The following is a 15,987-nucleotide window of genomic DNA, read 5'->3' as shown; positions in this document are numbered from 1 at the left end:
CCTCAACTCCACATTCCCGCCTACTCCCAATAACCTTTCACCCCCTTTGCTTATCAAGAATCTATCTCTGCCTTAAAAATATTCAAAGACTCTGCTTCCACTGCCTTTTGAGGAAGAGAATTCCAAAGACTCACGACCCTCAAAAAATTTCTCCTCATTTTTGTCTTAAATGGGCAACCCCTTATTTTTAAAGGGGTGATCCCTAGTTCTACATTCTCCCACAAGGGGAAACATCCTTTTCCACATCCACCTTTCCAGACCCCTCAGGATCTCATATGTTTCAATCAAGTCACCTCTTTCTCTTCTAAACTCCAGCGGATACAAGCCTGGCCTGTCAAACTTTTCCTCATAAGACAACCCGCCCATTCCAGGCATTAGTCTCAAACCTTCTAACACACCACGGACGCCCCCACACTCGCTCCAGCAACACTGCACAGAACGACACTCATTATTGAGCTGGCTGCCAGACCACACTTACCTCGAGATAGTCTGTATGATAAAAATATCCTGCCCACGAATTGATTCTTTTATCTCCACCCTGGTTTCTGCAAGACACAATGCAACATGCTAATATGACATTTTAATTAACCTTTAGCTGAAGTTAAACACTGCTGCAGCCTATAAACAAACTGTTTCACGCTACAGATAACAGGCACCTGTCCATTTTGGGAAAAACACAGATATAATTCAAGTGCATCCCATTCTCTCCATCCTCCCAATACTAGAACCCTTCCTGCACTAAGCCCAAGCAGAGAAAGCACAATTCACCCACTGCCTGCAACAGTGACATTTTACCTGACCAGTAGGAGGTGCTTCTTCCAACTGTCCCCTGGGCCCGACATTAGAGCTCACTGTGGTGAAACAGTAGCAGAATTCTACAGCACCGGAAGAAGCTATTCATCCCACCGTTCTTGTGCCAATTCTGAAGAAAGTAGGCAAGGAAAAGCAGCTGAGAGTTACATTAAAACCTATTATTTATACAATTAGTTACAATCCTTTCCATAAAATGACAGAACCAATTCTATGGAATCTGTTAATGATGGGGGAGGGTGGGGTGGGGGTGCAAGGGTGAAGGCTGGCATGGACTTCTGGGAGACATCAAAATTCAGGCAACTCTCTACCGGGATTGAACATTTATAAACTTTGCCGGAAATGTTGAACCATTGGCACTCATTTCTTTTAAGAGATTGTGATGGCCACAACTCCAGACCAATGACTGTTTACACAGACCCCACTGGAGGAAAGAGAAAGTCACCCTGGCTGCTCTGCTGTATTTCTAAGGAGTCACCTCTGATTAAACCCAGTAGTGGGTTTTTGGGTAAATGGTGCATGACTGTTAAATGGCAATAGGCACAAGAGGAGTGAAAAAGTTAACATTCTGAACAATAGAAACATAGAAAATAGGAGTAGGCCATTCGGCCCTTTGAGCCTGCTCAAAGAACAAAGAAGAAAATTACAGCACAGGAACAGGCCCTTCGGCCCTCCAAGCCTGCGCCGATCCAGATCCTCTATCTAAACCTGTCTCCTATTTTCTAAGGGTCTGTATCTCTTTGCTTCCTGCCCATTCATGTAGCTGTCTAGATACATCTTAAAAGACGCTATCGTGCCCGCATCTACCACTCCGCTGGCAACGCGTTCCAGGCACCCACCACCCTCTGCGTAAAGAACTTTCCACGCATATCCCCCCCTAAACTTTTCCCCTCTCACTTTGAACTCGTGACCCCTTGTAATTGAATCCCCCACTCTGGGGAAAAAGCTTCTTGCTATCCACTCTGTCTAAACCTCTCATGATTTTGTACACCTCAATCAGGTCCCCCCTCAACCTCAGTCTTTGTAATGAAAATAATCCTAATCTACTCAACCTCTCTTCATAGCTAGTGCCCTCCATACCAGGCAACATCCTGGTGAACCTCCTCTGCACCCTCTCCAAAGCATCTACATCCTTTTGGTAATGTGGCGACCAGAACTGCACGCAGTATTCCAAATGTGGCCGAACCAAAGTCCTATACAACTGTAACATGACCTGCCAACTCTTGTACTCAATACCCCGTCCGATGAAGGAAAGCATGCCGTATGCCTTCTTGACCACTCTATTGACCTGCGTTGCCACCTTCAGGGAACAATGGACCTGAACACCCAAATCTCTCTGTACATCAATTTTCCCCAGGACTTTTCCATTTACTGTGTAGTTCACTCTTGAATTGGATCTTCCAAAATGCATCACCTCGCATTTGCCCTGATTGAACTCCATCTGCCATTTCTCTGCCCAACTCTCCAATCTATCTATATTCTGCTGTATTCTCTGACAGTCCCCTTCACTATCTGCTACTCCACCAATCTTAGTGGCTTCTGCAAACTTGCTAATCAGACCACCTATACTTTCCTCCAAATCATTTATGTATATCACAAACAGTGGTCCCAGCACGGATGCCTGTGGAACACCACTGGTCACACGTCTCCATTTTGAGAAACTCCCTTCCACTACTACTCTCTGTCTCCTGTTGCCCAGCTAGTTCTTTATCCATCTAGCTAGTACACCCTGGACCCCATGTGACCTCACTTTCTCCATCAGCCTCCATGGGGAACCTTATCAAACGCCTTACTGAAGTCCATGTATATGACATCTACAGCCCTTCCCTCATCAATCAACTTTGTCACTTCCTCAAAGAATTCTATTAAGTTGGTAAGACATGACCTTCCCTGCACAAAACCATGTTGCCTATCACTGATAAGCCCATTTTCTTCCAAATGGGAATAGATCCTATCCCTCAGTATCTTCTCCAGCAGCTTCCCTACCAATGACGTCAGACTCACCGGTCTATAATTACCTGGATTATCCCTGCTACCCTTCTTAAACAAGGGTAGCAACATTAGCAATTCTCCAGTCCTCCGGTACCTCACCAGTGTTTAAGGATGCTGCAAAGATATCTGTTAAGGCCCCAGCTATTTCCTCTCTCGCTTCCCTCAGTAACCTGGGATAGATCCCATCCGGACCTGGGGACTTGTCCACCTTAATACCTTTTAGAATACCCAACACTTCCTCCTTCCTTATGCCGACTTGACCTAGAGTAATCAAACATCTGTTCCTAACCTCAACATCCGTCATGTCCCTCTCCTCGGTGAACACCGATGCAAAATACTCGTTTAGAATCTCACCCATTTTCTCTGACTCCACGCATAACTTTCCTCCTTTGTCCTTGAGTGGGCCAATCCTTTCTCTTGTTACCCTCTTACTCCTTATATATGAATAAAAGGCTTTGGGATTTTCCTTAACCCTGTTTGCTAAAGATATTTCATGACCCCTTTTAGCCCTCTTAATTCCTCGTTTCAGATTGGTCCTACATTCCCGATATTCTACCAAAGCTTCGTCTTTCTTCAGCCTCCTAGACCTTATATAAGCTTCCTTTTTCCTCTTAGCTAGTCTCACAATTTCACCTGTCATCCATGGTTTCCTAATCTTGCCATTTCTACCCCTCATTTTCACAGGAACATGTCTCTCCTGCACGCTAAACAACCTCTCTTTAAAAGCCTCCCACATATCAAATGTGGATTTACCTTCAAACAGCTGCTGAATTTTGGTATACTTGGCCTTCCCCCAATTTAGCACTCTTCCTTTAGGACCACTCTCGTCTTTGTCCATGAGTATTCTAAAACTTACAGAATTGTGATCACTATTCCCAAAGTAGTCCCCTACTGAAACTTCAACCAGCTGGCCAGGCTCATTCCCCAACACCAGGTCCAGTATGGCCCCTTCCAGAGTTGGACTATTTACATACTGCTCTAGAAAACCCTCCTGGATGCTCCTGACAAATTCTGCTCCATCTAGACTTCTAACACTAAGTGAATCCCAGTCAATGTTGGGAAAATTAAAATCTCCTATCACCACCACCCTGTTGCTCCTACATCTTTCCATAATCTGTTTACATATTTGTACCTCTATCTCACACTCGCTGTTGGGAAGCCTGTAGTACAGCCCCAACATTGTTACCGCACCCTTCCTATTTCTGAGTTCTGCCCATATTGCCTCACTGCTCGAGTCCTCCATAGTGCCCTCCTTCAGCACAGCTGTGATATCCTCTTTGACCAGTAATGCAACTCCTCCACCCCTTTTACCTCCCTCTCTATCCCGCCTGAAGCATCGATATCCTGGGATATTTAGTTGCCAATCATGCCCTTCCCTCAACCAAGTCTCAGTAATAGCAATAACATCATACTCCCAGGTGTTAATCCAAGTCCTAAGTTCATCTGCCTTACCTACTGCACTTCTTGCAATAAAACAAATGCACCTCAGACCACCAGTCCCTTTGCGTACATCTGCTCCCTGCCTACTCTTTCCCTTAGTCACGCTGACTTCATTATCTAGTTCCTTACAGGCTTTAGTTACTACCTCCTTACTGTCCACTGACCTCATTTGGTTCCCATCCCCCTGCCACATTAGTTTAAACCCTCCCCAACAGCGTTAGCAAAAGCACCCCCAAGGACATTGGTTCCAGTCCGGCCCGTCATTCATTATGATCATGACTGATCATTCAACTCAGTAGCCTGTACCCGCTTTTGCCCTATACCCTTTGATCCTTTTAGACCCAGGAGCTATATCTAACTCCTTTTTCAAAACAATGTTTTGGCCTCAACTGCTTTCTGTGGTAGCGAATTCCACAGGCTCACCACTCTCTGGGTGAAGAAATTTCTCCTCATCTCAGTCTGGAAAGGTTTATCCCGTATCCTTAGACTATGACCCCTAGTTCTGGACTCCCCCACCATCAGGAACATCCTTCCTGCATCTACCCTGTCAAATCCGGTTCGAATTTTATAGGTTTCTATGAGATTCCCCCCTCACTCTTCTGAACTCCAGCGAATATAATCCTAACCGACTCAATCTCTCTTCATATGTCAGTCCCACCATCCCAGGAATCAGTCTGGTAAACCTTCACTACACTCCCTCTATAGCAAGAACATCCTTCCTCAGATAAGGAGACCAAAACTGCACACAATATTCCAAGTGTGGCCTCACCAAGGCCCTGTATAATAGCAAGACATCCCTGCTTCTGTACTTTAATCCTCTCGCTATGAAGGCCAACATACCATTTGCTTGTACCGCCTGTTGCACCTGCATACTTACCTTCAGCAACTGTGTACGAGAACACCCAGGTCTCGCTGCATATTCCCCCCTCTCAGTTTATAGCTGTTCAGATAATAATCTGCCTTCCTGTTTTTGCTACCAAAGTGGATAATCTCACATTTATCCACATTATACTGCATCTGCCATGCATTTGCCCACTCACTCAATTTGTCCAAATCACCCTGAAGCCTCTCTGCATCCTCCTCACAACTCACCCTACCACCCTGTTTTGTCATCTGAAAATTTGGAGATATTACATTTAGTTCCCTCATCTAAATCATTAATATATATTGTGAATAGCTGGGGTCCGAGCACCGATCCCTGCGGTACCCCACTAGTCACTGCCTGCCATTCGGAAAAAGACCCATTTATCCCTATTCTTTGTTTCCTTTCTGCCAACCAATTTTCCATCCATCGCAATACACTACCCCCAATCCCATACGCTTTAATTTTACATGCTAACCTCTTATGTGGGACTGTGTCGAAAGCCTTCTGAAAGTCCAAATAAACCACATCCACTGGCTCCCCCTCATCAACTCTACTAGTTACATCCTCGAAGAATTCTAGTAGATTTGTCAAGCATGATTTCCCTTTCGTAAATTCATGCTGACTCTGTCCGATTCTACCACTTTTCTCTAAGTGCTCTGCTATAAAATCTTTGATAATGGACTCTAGAATTTTCCCCACTACAGACATCAGGCTGACTGGTCTATAATTCCCTGCTTTCTCTCTACCGCCCTTTATAAATAGTGGGGTTACATTAGCTACCCTCCAATCTGTAGGACCTGTTCCAGAGTCTATACAATCTTGGAAGATGACCACCAATACATCCACTATTTCTAGGGCCACTTCCTTAAGTACTCTGGGATGCATACCATCAGGCCCTGGGGATTTATCGGCCTTCAATCCCATCAATTTCCCCAACACCATTTCTCGAATACTGATTTATTTCAGTTCCTCCCTCTAAGCCCTGTGTTCCCCAACATTTCTGGTATGATATTTGTGTCCTCCTTTGTCAAGACAGAACAAAGTATGCAATTAGTTGGTCAGCCATTTCTTTATTCCCCATAATAAAATTCCCCTGTTCCTGTAAGGGACCTACATTTGTCTTCACCAATCCTTTTCTCTTCACATACCTATAGAAACTTTTACAGTCAGTTTTTATGTTCCCCACAAGCTTGCTCTCGTGTTCCATTTTCCCCTTCTTAATCAATCCCTTGGTCCTCCTTTGCTGAATTCTAAACTGCTCCCAATCCTCAGGTCTGTTGTTTTTCCTGGCAAATTTATATGCCTCTTCCTTGGATCTAATGCTATCTCTAATTTCCCTTGTAAGCCATGGTTAGCTACCTTTCCCGTTTTACTTTTGCACCAGACAGGGATAAACAATTGTTGCAGTTCATCCATGCGCTCTTTAAATGTTTGCCATTGCCTATCCACCGTCATCCCTTTAAGTAATGTTTCCCAATCCGTCATAGCCAACTCACACCTCATACCTTCGTAGTTTCCTTTACTAAGATTCAGAACCCTGGTCTCAGAATCAACTAGGTCACTCTCCATCTTGATGAAGAATTCTATCATATTATGGTTGCTCATCCCCAAGGGGTCTCACACCACTAGATTGTCAATTATTAAGTTCCACAACTCAATGTCAGTTGTGGCTCAGTTGGTAGCACTCTTGCCCAAGTCAAAGTTCCGGGTTCAAGTCCCACTCCAGGGCACAAAAAAAAAATAATAAAAATCAAGGCTGACACACCAGTGCAGTACTGAGGGAACGCTGTACTATTGGAGGTGCTGTCTTGCGGTTGAGATGTTAAGCCAAGGCCCCATGAGATCGCTCAGGTGGATGTAAAAGATCCCATGGCACTATTTCAAACAGCAGGGGAGTTATCCCCAGTGTCCTGGCCAATATTTATCAGAACAAATCATCTGGTCATTATCAGATCACATTGCTGTTTGTGGGAGCTTGCTATGCGCATACTGGCTACTACGTTTCCTGCATTACAACAGTGACTACACTTCGAAAAAAGTGCCTCATTAGCTGTAAAGCGCTTTGAGACTTCCAGTGGTCTTGAAAGGCGCTATATAAATGCAAGTCTTTTTTCAGTGGGTCAGTTCTGCGACAGTACCCCAATGTTTTTGGTTAAACATTGTGTGCAATGTCTGCATTACAGGGACTGGAATTACCTCCAACAGCGAGGCTCATTCACCATCCAAGCAGAGATTTGCAAGTGCGCTCGTCAATCACATGCAGTGATGCAATAAATGGCAGCTTTAATTCATTGTTACAGTTTGAATATTTAGCTGGCTGAACTAAAAGTAAAAACCCAAATTCAGGACCCAAAGTGTAACATGCCAGATAGCCCAACCTTGTGCTGCATAACTTTATTCAAACTTTTCCTGAAAAAAAAGGGGAGATCCTTCTTTTGTGCCGAAGTTAACCAACCACTAGGTCAGAGACTTCCTGCTCCTCGTGAATGTTCACGAATGTGCCTTCACCTCTTCCTCTTCAAATCTTTCAACGCTGCTCAGTCTGATCAAACCACACTAACCCTTTGCGTCATCTTAAGCATACAACAGGGTAGATGCAGGAAGGATGTTTCCCTTGGCTGGGGGTGGGGTCTAGAACCAGGGGACACAGTCTCAGAATAAGCAGGCCAGTTAGGACAGAGATGGAGGAATTTCTTCACTCGGAGGTGAATCTTTTGGAATTCTCTACCCCAGAGGGTTGTGAAGGTTCAGTCATTGAGTATGTTCAAGACAGAGATCAATAGGTTTCTAGATATTAAAAGATAAAGGAATATGGCGATGATGCAGGAAAATGGCATTGTGGTAGATCGGCCATGATCTAGTTGAATGGCAGAACAGGCTCGAGGGGCCGAATGGCCTACTCCTGCTCCTATTTCCTACGTTCCTAGATCTCTGTACAAATTCAATGTCATTGACCACATCATCCTTTGCCCATATCTCTTCCAATGAGCCACTCCTTCCTGGTTCTACCTCACCTCGTCCCAAGCAGATCACCAGCAATGGCAACTCAACTCTTCCCCATCATCCCTGCCCTACATCAGCTCTACTCTCCAATATATCCAACTGAAATTCTCTATCCTCAGTTACAAATCTCACTTGCCTCACTTCACTCTACTTATGCAATCTTCTCCAGCTACCCCATACCCTCCCTTTATCCCATATGCTCGGAGCTCCCAGCTACCTCAGTCCATCTGCTGAGAAATCTCCTTCCTTCACCCACTCTCCCAGTCTTTACAAGACCCCGTAAAATCTATACCTGCATCATCTCTTGAAACTTCCCATAAGGCTCTGTGCACATTCCTTTCCTCTAGTGAGGCGCCTAGGAATGCTTTTGGACATTAAAGACTTTATATACACAGGGGTAGGTGCACTGGAAGGGATACAACCAGCAGAAGCAGCTCCCACTTACAGAAAGGAGATCAACCAGGGGTCCTGCTCCAAACTGCTAGTCAGCTGTATCAGACTTGGGTTTTGGAGTGGGGTGGGGATTCAGTCCTGTTCTCCACTATTGTCAACATGTGGAGATGTATGTCAGAGGGGACAGACAGGGAGGGTCTGGGGAATGTACAAAACAATCTAAATAGCTGATAATTACATGCCAGACATTCAACTGCTGCATTAGTGTATCCAACCTACAATACACTCTGGAAACAGAACCCACCACCAAACTTCGGCAGCATCAAAACAGTGAGAGGGGGGAGCGGCCTGAGAGTCTCAAAACAGCTAGCTGAGGCTGGCCTCAGTCTGTGGGAGCTCCACATTCAGAGAAAAAATAAAAGTGGCATCACAGGTAAACAGGTAAGTGATTGGTTGGTGAATATTTTGCTATTGTATTTTCCTCATTTATTTTTCAAAACTCGGGTAATTTCAGTAAATGTAAAATTTTATTAGTATTAGTGAAGTTTACTAGTGGTAACTAGTACTACTACTGCTGTCACATGCGTTCAAGTCTTAAGAAGGAATTTTCCTCCACACAAGATCAGATGACAGGTTGTTCAACCTTGCCCATCTTAGAGCAAAGACCAAAGTTCAGAAGGTCCTCATCAGGTAACTCCTCTTTGTTGACGATGTTGCATTAACATCCCACACAGAAAAGAGTATCTGCAGAGACTCATCAACAGGTTTGCGTCTGCCTGCAATGAATTTGGCCTAACCATCAGCCTCAAGAAAACGAACATCATGGGACAGGACGTCAGAAATGCTCCATCCATCAATATCGGCGACCACGCTCTGGAAGTGGTTCAAGGGTTCACCTACCTAGGCTCAACTATCACCAGTAACCTGCCTCTCGATGCAGAAATCAACAAGCGCATGGGAAAGGCTTCCACTGCTATGTCCAGACTGGTCAAGAGAGTGTGGGAAAATGGTGCACTGACACGGAACACAAAAGTCTGAGTGCATCAGGCCTGTGTCCTCAGTACCTTGCTCTACGGCAGCAGGGCCTGGACAACGTATGCCAGCCAAGAGCAACGTCTCAATTCATTCCATCTTCACTGCCTCCAGAGAATCCTTGGCATCAGGTGGCAGGACCGTAACTCCAACGCAGAAGTCCTCGAGGCGGCCAACATCCCCAGCTTATACACACTACTGAGTCAGCGGCACTTGAGATGGCTTGGCCATGTGAGCCACATGGAAGATGGCAGGATCCCCAAAGACACATTGTACAGCGAGCTCGCCACTGGTATCAGACCCACCGGCCGTCCATGTCTCCGCTTTAAAGACGTCTGCAAACGCGACATGAAGTCCTATGACATTGATCACAAGTCGTGGGAGTCAGTTGCCAGTGATCGCCAGAGCTGGCGGACAGCCATAAAGGTGGGGCTAAAGAGAGGCGAGTCGACGAGACTTAGCAGTTGGCAGGAAAAGAGACAGAAGTGTAAGGAAAGAGCCAACTGTGCAACAGCCCTGACAACCAATTTTATCTGCAGCACCTGTGGAAGAGTCTGTCACTCTAGAATTGGCCTTTTGTATCCATGCCAGGCGCTGCTTCACAAACCACTGACCACCTCCAGGCACTTACTCATTGTCTCTCAAGACAAGGAGGCCAAAGAAGACGACTAGTGGTAATAATGTTTATTGGGAGTAGGGCAAGGTCGACAGTTTTTAAAAAAAAATATAGTAAGTAGCTTTTTTTTTTTAGGGAATCAAGATCCCTAGTGTAAATAAATTACTCAAAAATTAGAGATTAAGGGTAAGTCATGGCATGGCAGCTCGGCAGTGTGGAGTGCTCCTCCTGTGCAATGTGGGAAGTCAGGGACACTTCCAGTGTCCAGGCGAACACATGTGCAGGAAGTGCCTCCAGCTGCAGCTACTCGGTTTCAGATCTGCAGCGGCGGCTGGGAACACTGTGGAGCATCCGCGAGGCTGAGATCATCATGGATAGCATGTACAGGGAGGTGGTCACACCGCAGGTAAAGACTGCTCAGGCAGAAAGGGAATGGGTGACCACCAGGCAGAGTAGAAGAATTAGGCAGGTAGTGCAGGAGTCCCCTGGGTCCATCTCCCTATCTAACAGATTTTCTGCTTTGGATACTATTGAGGGAGATAGCTTCAGGGAAATGCAGCAAGATCCAGGTCTGTGGCACCACAGGTGGCTCAGCTGCACAGGAGGGAAGGAAAAAAGAATGGGAGAGCTATAGTGATTCCGCATTCAATCGTCAGGGGTACAGACAGCGTTTCTGCGGCCGCAAACGTGACTCCAGGATGTTATGTTGCCTTCCTGCTGCTAGGGTCAAGGATGCACATTGGTGCCAACGACATAGGTAGAAAGTCGAATGAGGTCCTGCAACAAGAATTTAGCGAGCTAGGTAGCAGATTAAAAAGCAGGACTTCAAAAGGTTGTAATCTCTGGATTACTCCCAGTGCCACATGCCAGTGAGTATAGGAATAGGAGAACAGAGCAGATGACTGCGGGGCTGAAGAGATGGTGCAGAAGGGAGGGCTTTAGTTTCCTGGATCACTGGGTCTGTTTCTGGCAAAGGTGGGACTTGTACAAGTCAGATGGGTTGCACCTGAACCGGAGTGGGACCAACATCCTTGCAGGGAGACACAAACAAGAAATGCTGGAAACACTCAGCAGGTCTGGCAGCATCTGTGGAGACAGAAGGAGAGCTAACTTTTCAAGTCAGTGACCCTTCATCAGAACTGGCCTCCAAACAGTCAGGGAGAGATAGAGGAGCAGATATGTAGGCAAATTCAGAGACAAGTGTAAAAATAATAGGGTAATAATATTGAGGAATTTGAAATCCCCTATTAACTGGGATAGAGTCAGTTATACAGCACAGAAACAGGCTCTTCGGCCCATTGTGGCCGTGCCGGCCATCAAGCACCTAACTATTCTAATCCCATTTTCCAGCACTTGACCCGTAGCCTTGTATGCTATGGTGCTTCAAGTGCTCATCTAAACACTTAAATGTTGAGGGCTCCTGCCTCTAACACCTCTTCAAGCAGTGTATTCCAGATTCCAACCATACTCAGTGAAATAATTTTTCGTCAAATCCCCTTACCTTAAATCTATGCCCCCTGGTTATTGACCTCTCCGCCAAGGGAAAAGATTGCTTCCTATCTAACCCCCTCATAATTTTGTATACCTCAATCATGTCTCCCCCCAGCCTTCTCGGTTCTAAGGAAAACAACCCTAGCCTTTTCAGTCTCTCTTCATAGCTGAAATGCTCCAGCCCAGGCAACATCCTGGTGAATCTCCTCTGCACCCTCTCCAGTGCAATCACATCCTTCCTATAGTGTGACCAGAACTGTACACAGTACTCCAGCTGTGGCCTAACTAGCATTTTATACAGCTTCAGCATAACCTCCTTGCTCTTATATTCTATGCCTTGGCTGATAAAGGCAAGTATCCCATATGCCTTCCTAACCACCTTATCTATCTGTGCTGCTGCCTTCAGTGATCTATGGACAAGTACACCAAGGTCCCTCTGATCCTCTGTACTTCCTAGTGTCCTACCATCCATTGTATATTCCCTTGCCTTGTTGGTCCTCCCAAAATTCATCACCTCACACTTCTCAGGACAGTCTTTGTGCAAAAGGCTTAAAGGGGGCGGAATTCTTAAAATGCATCCATGAGAACTTTTTGAGCCAGCATGTAAAAAGCCCTACAACAGAAGGGGCGGTACTGGACCTAATGCTAGGGAATGAAACCAGACAAGTGGTACAAGTGTCAGTCATAGAGACATCGAGAGATGCAGCACTGAAACAGGTCCTTCGGCCCACTGAGTCTGTGCCGACCAACCATTTATATTAATCCTACATTAATCCCATCCCACATCCCCACCTTCCCTCAATTCTCCTACCACCTACCTACACTAGGGGCAATTTACCATGGCCAATTTACCCATCAACCTGCAAGTCTTTGGCTGTGGGAGGAAACCGGAGCTCCCGGCAGAAACCCACGCGGTCACAGGAAAAACTTGCAAACTCCACACAGGCAGTACCCAGAACCGAACCCGGGTCGCTGGAGCTGTGAGGCTGCGGTGCTAACCACTGTCAGTGGGGAAGCATTTCGGGGATAGTGACCATAACTCTAAGATTTAAGGTCGTTATGGAAAAGGACAACGATGGACCAGAAATAAAGGAACTGAATTGGGGCAAGGCCAATTTCAATATGGTAAAACAGGATCTAACCAAAGCGGACTGGGAGCAGCTACTTGTAGGAAAGTCTACATCAGACCAGTGAGTGTCAAAGAGGAAACAGAGTTCAGGGCCAACATGTTCCCGTAAAAGGTGAAAGGAAAGACCAAGTCCAGGAAACCCTGGATGTCAATGGATAAAGAGGATCGGATCAGAAAAAAAAAAAAGAGAGACTTATGGCAGATTCAGAGGGCTGAAAACAGCAGGGGCCCTAAAGGAGCAAAGTGTAGGAGGGTACTTAAAGTAATTAGGAGAACAAAGACGGGGCAAGAAAAAACACTGGCAGGCAAGATAAAGGAAAACCCCAAGGCGTTTTAAGAATATTAAGGGGCAAGAGGATAACCAGGGAAAGAGTAGGGCCCATTAGGGACCAAAGTGGCAATCTGTGTGTGGAGCTGAAGGACATAGGTGAGGTTTTAAATGATTACTTTTCATCAGTGCTCACCATGGAGAAGGACGACGTAGGTGTAAAGATCAGGGAGGGGGATTGGGATATACTTGAATATATTAGCATTGAAAGGGAGGAAGTATTAGCTGTTTAACAGGCTTAAAAGTGGATAAATCCCCAGGCCCAGATGAGATGTATCCCAGGCTGTTATGTGAGGCAAGGGAGGAGATAGCAGGGGCTCTGACACAAATTTTCAAATCCTCTCTGACCACAGGAGAGGTGCCAGAGCACTGAAGGACAGTGAACATGGTATCATTATTCAAGAAGGGTAGTAGGAATAAACCAGCAAATTACAGGCCAGTGAGTCTAACATCAGTGGTAGGGAAACTATTGGAAAAAAGTCTGAGAGACAGGATTAATCTCCACTTGGAGAGGCAGAAATCAAATCAAGGATAGTCAGCATGGCTTTGTCAGGGGGAGATCATGTCTAACAAATTTGATTGAATTTTTTGAGGTGACTAGGTGTGGACGAGGGTAAAGCAGTTGATGTAGTCTACATGGACTTCAGTAAGGCTTTTGACAAGGTCCCAAATAGGAGATCGCTCAAGAAGCTAAGAGCCCATGGGATCCAGGGCAATTTGGATCCAAAACTGGCTTAGTGGCAGGAGGCAGAGTGATGGTTGAGGGCTGTTTTTGCATTTGGATGCCAGTGACCAGTGGTATAGAAACATAGAAAATAGGAATAGGCCAGTCAACCCTGCTCCATCACTCAAAAAAAGATCATGGCTGATCGTCTAATTCAGTGCCCTGTCCCCACTTTCTGCCCATACCCCTTTGGCATTAAAATATCTAGCTCCTTCTTGAATATATTTAATGACTTGGCCTCACTGCCTTTTGCAGTAGAGAATTCCACAGGTTCACCACCCTCTGAGTGAAGAAATTTCTCCTCATCTCAGTTCTAAATGACATACCCCGTATCCTGAGACTGTGACCCCTGGTTCTGGACTCCCCAACCATCGGGAACATCCTCCCTGCATTTAGCCTGTCTAGTCCTGTTGGAATTTTATAGGTTTCTGAGATCCCCTCTCATTCTTCTAAATTCTAGTGAATATAGGCCTAGTCGACCCAATCTCTCCTCATATGTCAATCCTGCCATCCCAGGAATCAGCCTAGTAAATCTTCTTTGCACTCCCTCCAAGGCAAGAACATCCTTCCTCAGATAAGGAAACCAAAACTGCACACAATACTCCAGATGTGGTCTCACCAAGGCCTTATATAACTGCTCCTGTACTCAAATCCTCTTGCAATGAATCCCAACATACCATTCGCCTCCCTAACTGCTTGCTGCACCTGAATGCTTGCTTTCAGCGACTGGTGTACAAGGACACCCAGGTCTCACTGCACCTCCCCCTTTCTCAATCTATCACCATTCATATAATAATATGCCTGTTTTTACAATCAAAGTGGATAACCTCACATTTATCCATGTTAAACTGCATCTGCCATGCATTTGCCCACTCATCCAACTTGCCCAAATCACATTGGAGCCTCTTTGCATCCTCCTCACAGCTCACATTCCCCCCCAACTTTGTGTCACCTACAAACTTGGAAGTGTTACATTTAGTTCCCTCACCCAAGTCATTAATATATATTGTGAATAGCTGGAGCCCAAGTACCCGACTAGTCACTACCTGCCACCTGGAAAAAGACCCGTTTATTCCTACTCTGTTCCCAGTCTGTCAACCAATTCTCAATCCATGTCAGTATATTACCCCCAATCCCACGTGCTTTAATTTTGCACACTAACCTCTTATGTGGGACCTTATCAAAAGCCTTCTGAAAATCCAAATACACCACATCCACTGGTTCTCCCTGATCTATTCTACTAGTTACATCCTCAATGTGGTGTACCGCAGGGATGGGTGCTGGGACCCTTACTGTTTGTTGCGTACATTAATGGTTTAGACGTGAGCATAGGAGGTATGATCAACAAGTTCGCAGATGACACGAAGATTGGTGGTGTCATAAAAAGTGAGGAGGAAAGCCTTAGATTACAGGACGATATAGATGGGCAGAGCAGTGGCAAATGGAATTTAATCCTGAGAATGAGGTGATGCATTTCGGCAAAGAAATATACTATGGATGGTAGGGCCCTAGGCAGTACAGACCTTGATGTACTGGTTCAGAGATCACTGAAGGCAGCAGCACAGGTAGATAAGGTGATTTTAGGAAGGCATATGGGATACTTGCCTTTATTAGCCAAGGCACAGAATATAAGATCAGCAAGGTTATGATGGAGCTGTATAAAACGCTAGTTAGGCCACAGCTGGAGTACTGCGTACAGTTCTGGGCACCACACTTTAGGAAGGATGTGATTGCACTGGTGAGGGTGCAGAGGAGAGTCATCAGGATGTTGCCTGGGTTGTAGCCTTTCAGCTATGAAGAGAGACTGGATTGGCTAGGGTTGTTTTCCTTCGAGCAAAGAAGGCTGAGGGGGGGACATGATTGAGGTATACAAAATTATGAGGGGCATAGATAGATAGGAAGAAACTTTTTCCCTTAGCAGAGGTGTCAATAACCAGGGAGCATAGGTTTAAGCTAAAGGGAAGGAGGTTTAGAGGATTTGAGGAAAAATCTTTTCACCCAGAGGGTGGTTGGAATCTGGAACGCACTGCCTGAAGGGGTGGTAGAGGCAGGAACCCTCAAAACATTTAAGTATATAATGAGCACTTGAAACACCATAGCATACAAGGCTACGGGCCAAGTGCTGGAAAATGGGATTAGAATAGATAGGTGCTTCATGGCCAGC

At 45.6% G+C, this 15,987-nt stretch overlaps 1 protein-coding gene across 4 annotated transcripts in view; it reads right to left on the bottom strand.

The window, feature by feature from the left end:
• LOC137359319 (phosphoribosyl pyrophosphate synthase-associated protein 1) overlaps positions 1–15,987 on the bottom strand; it is a 63,421-nt gene that overhangs the window by 17,651 nt on the left and 29,783 nt on the right. For 3 of the 4 annotated variants that reach the window (XM_068025342.1, XM_068025343.1, XM_068025345.1), the window contains exon 4: positions 479–545. In XM_068025342.1, the coding sequence (XP_067881443.1) occupies positions 479–545 (67 nt within the window). Of the gene's footprint in view, positions 1–478; positions 546–795; positions 891–15,987 lie in introns of those variants that run through there. The other variant, XM_068025344.1, reaches the window with a different exon arrangement.

Source organism: Heterodontus francisci, unplaced genomic scaffold (assembly GCF_036365525.1).
Source record: "Heterodontus francisci isolate sHetFra1 unplaced genomic scaffold, sHetFra1.hap1 HAP1_SCAFFOLD_524, whole genome shotgun sequence".
NCBI lineage: Eukaryota > Metazoa > Chordata > Chondrichthyes > Heterodontiformes > Heterodontidae > Heterodontus > Heterodontus francisci.
Note: the sequence above shows the minus strand (reverse complement) of the source record. Positions and strands in the feature narration are given on the sequence as shown.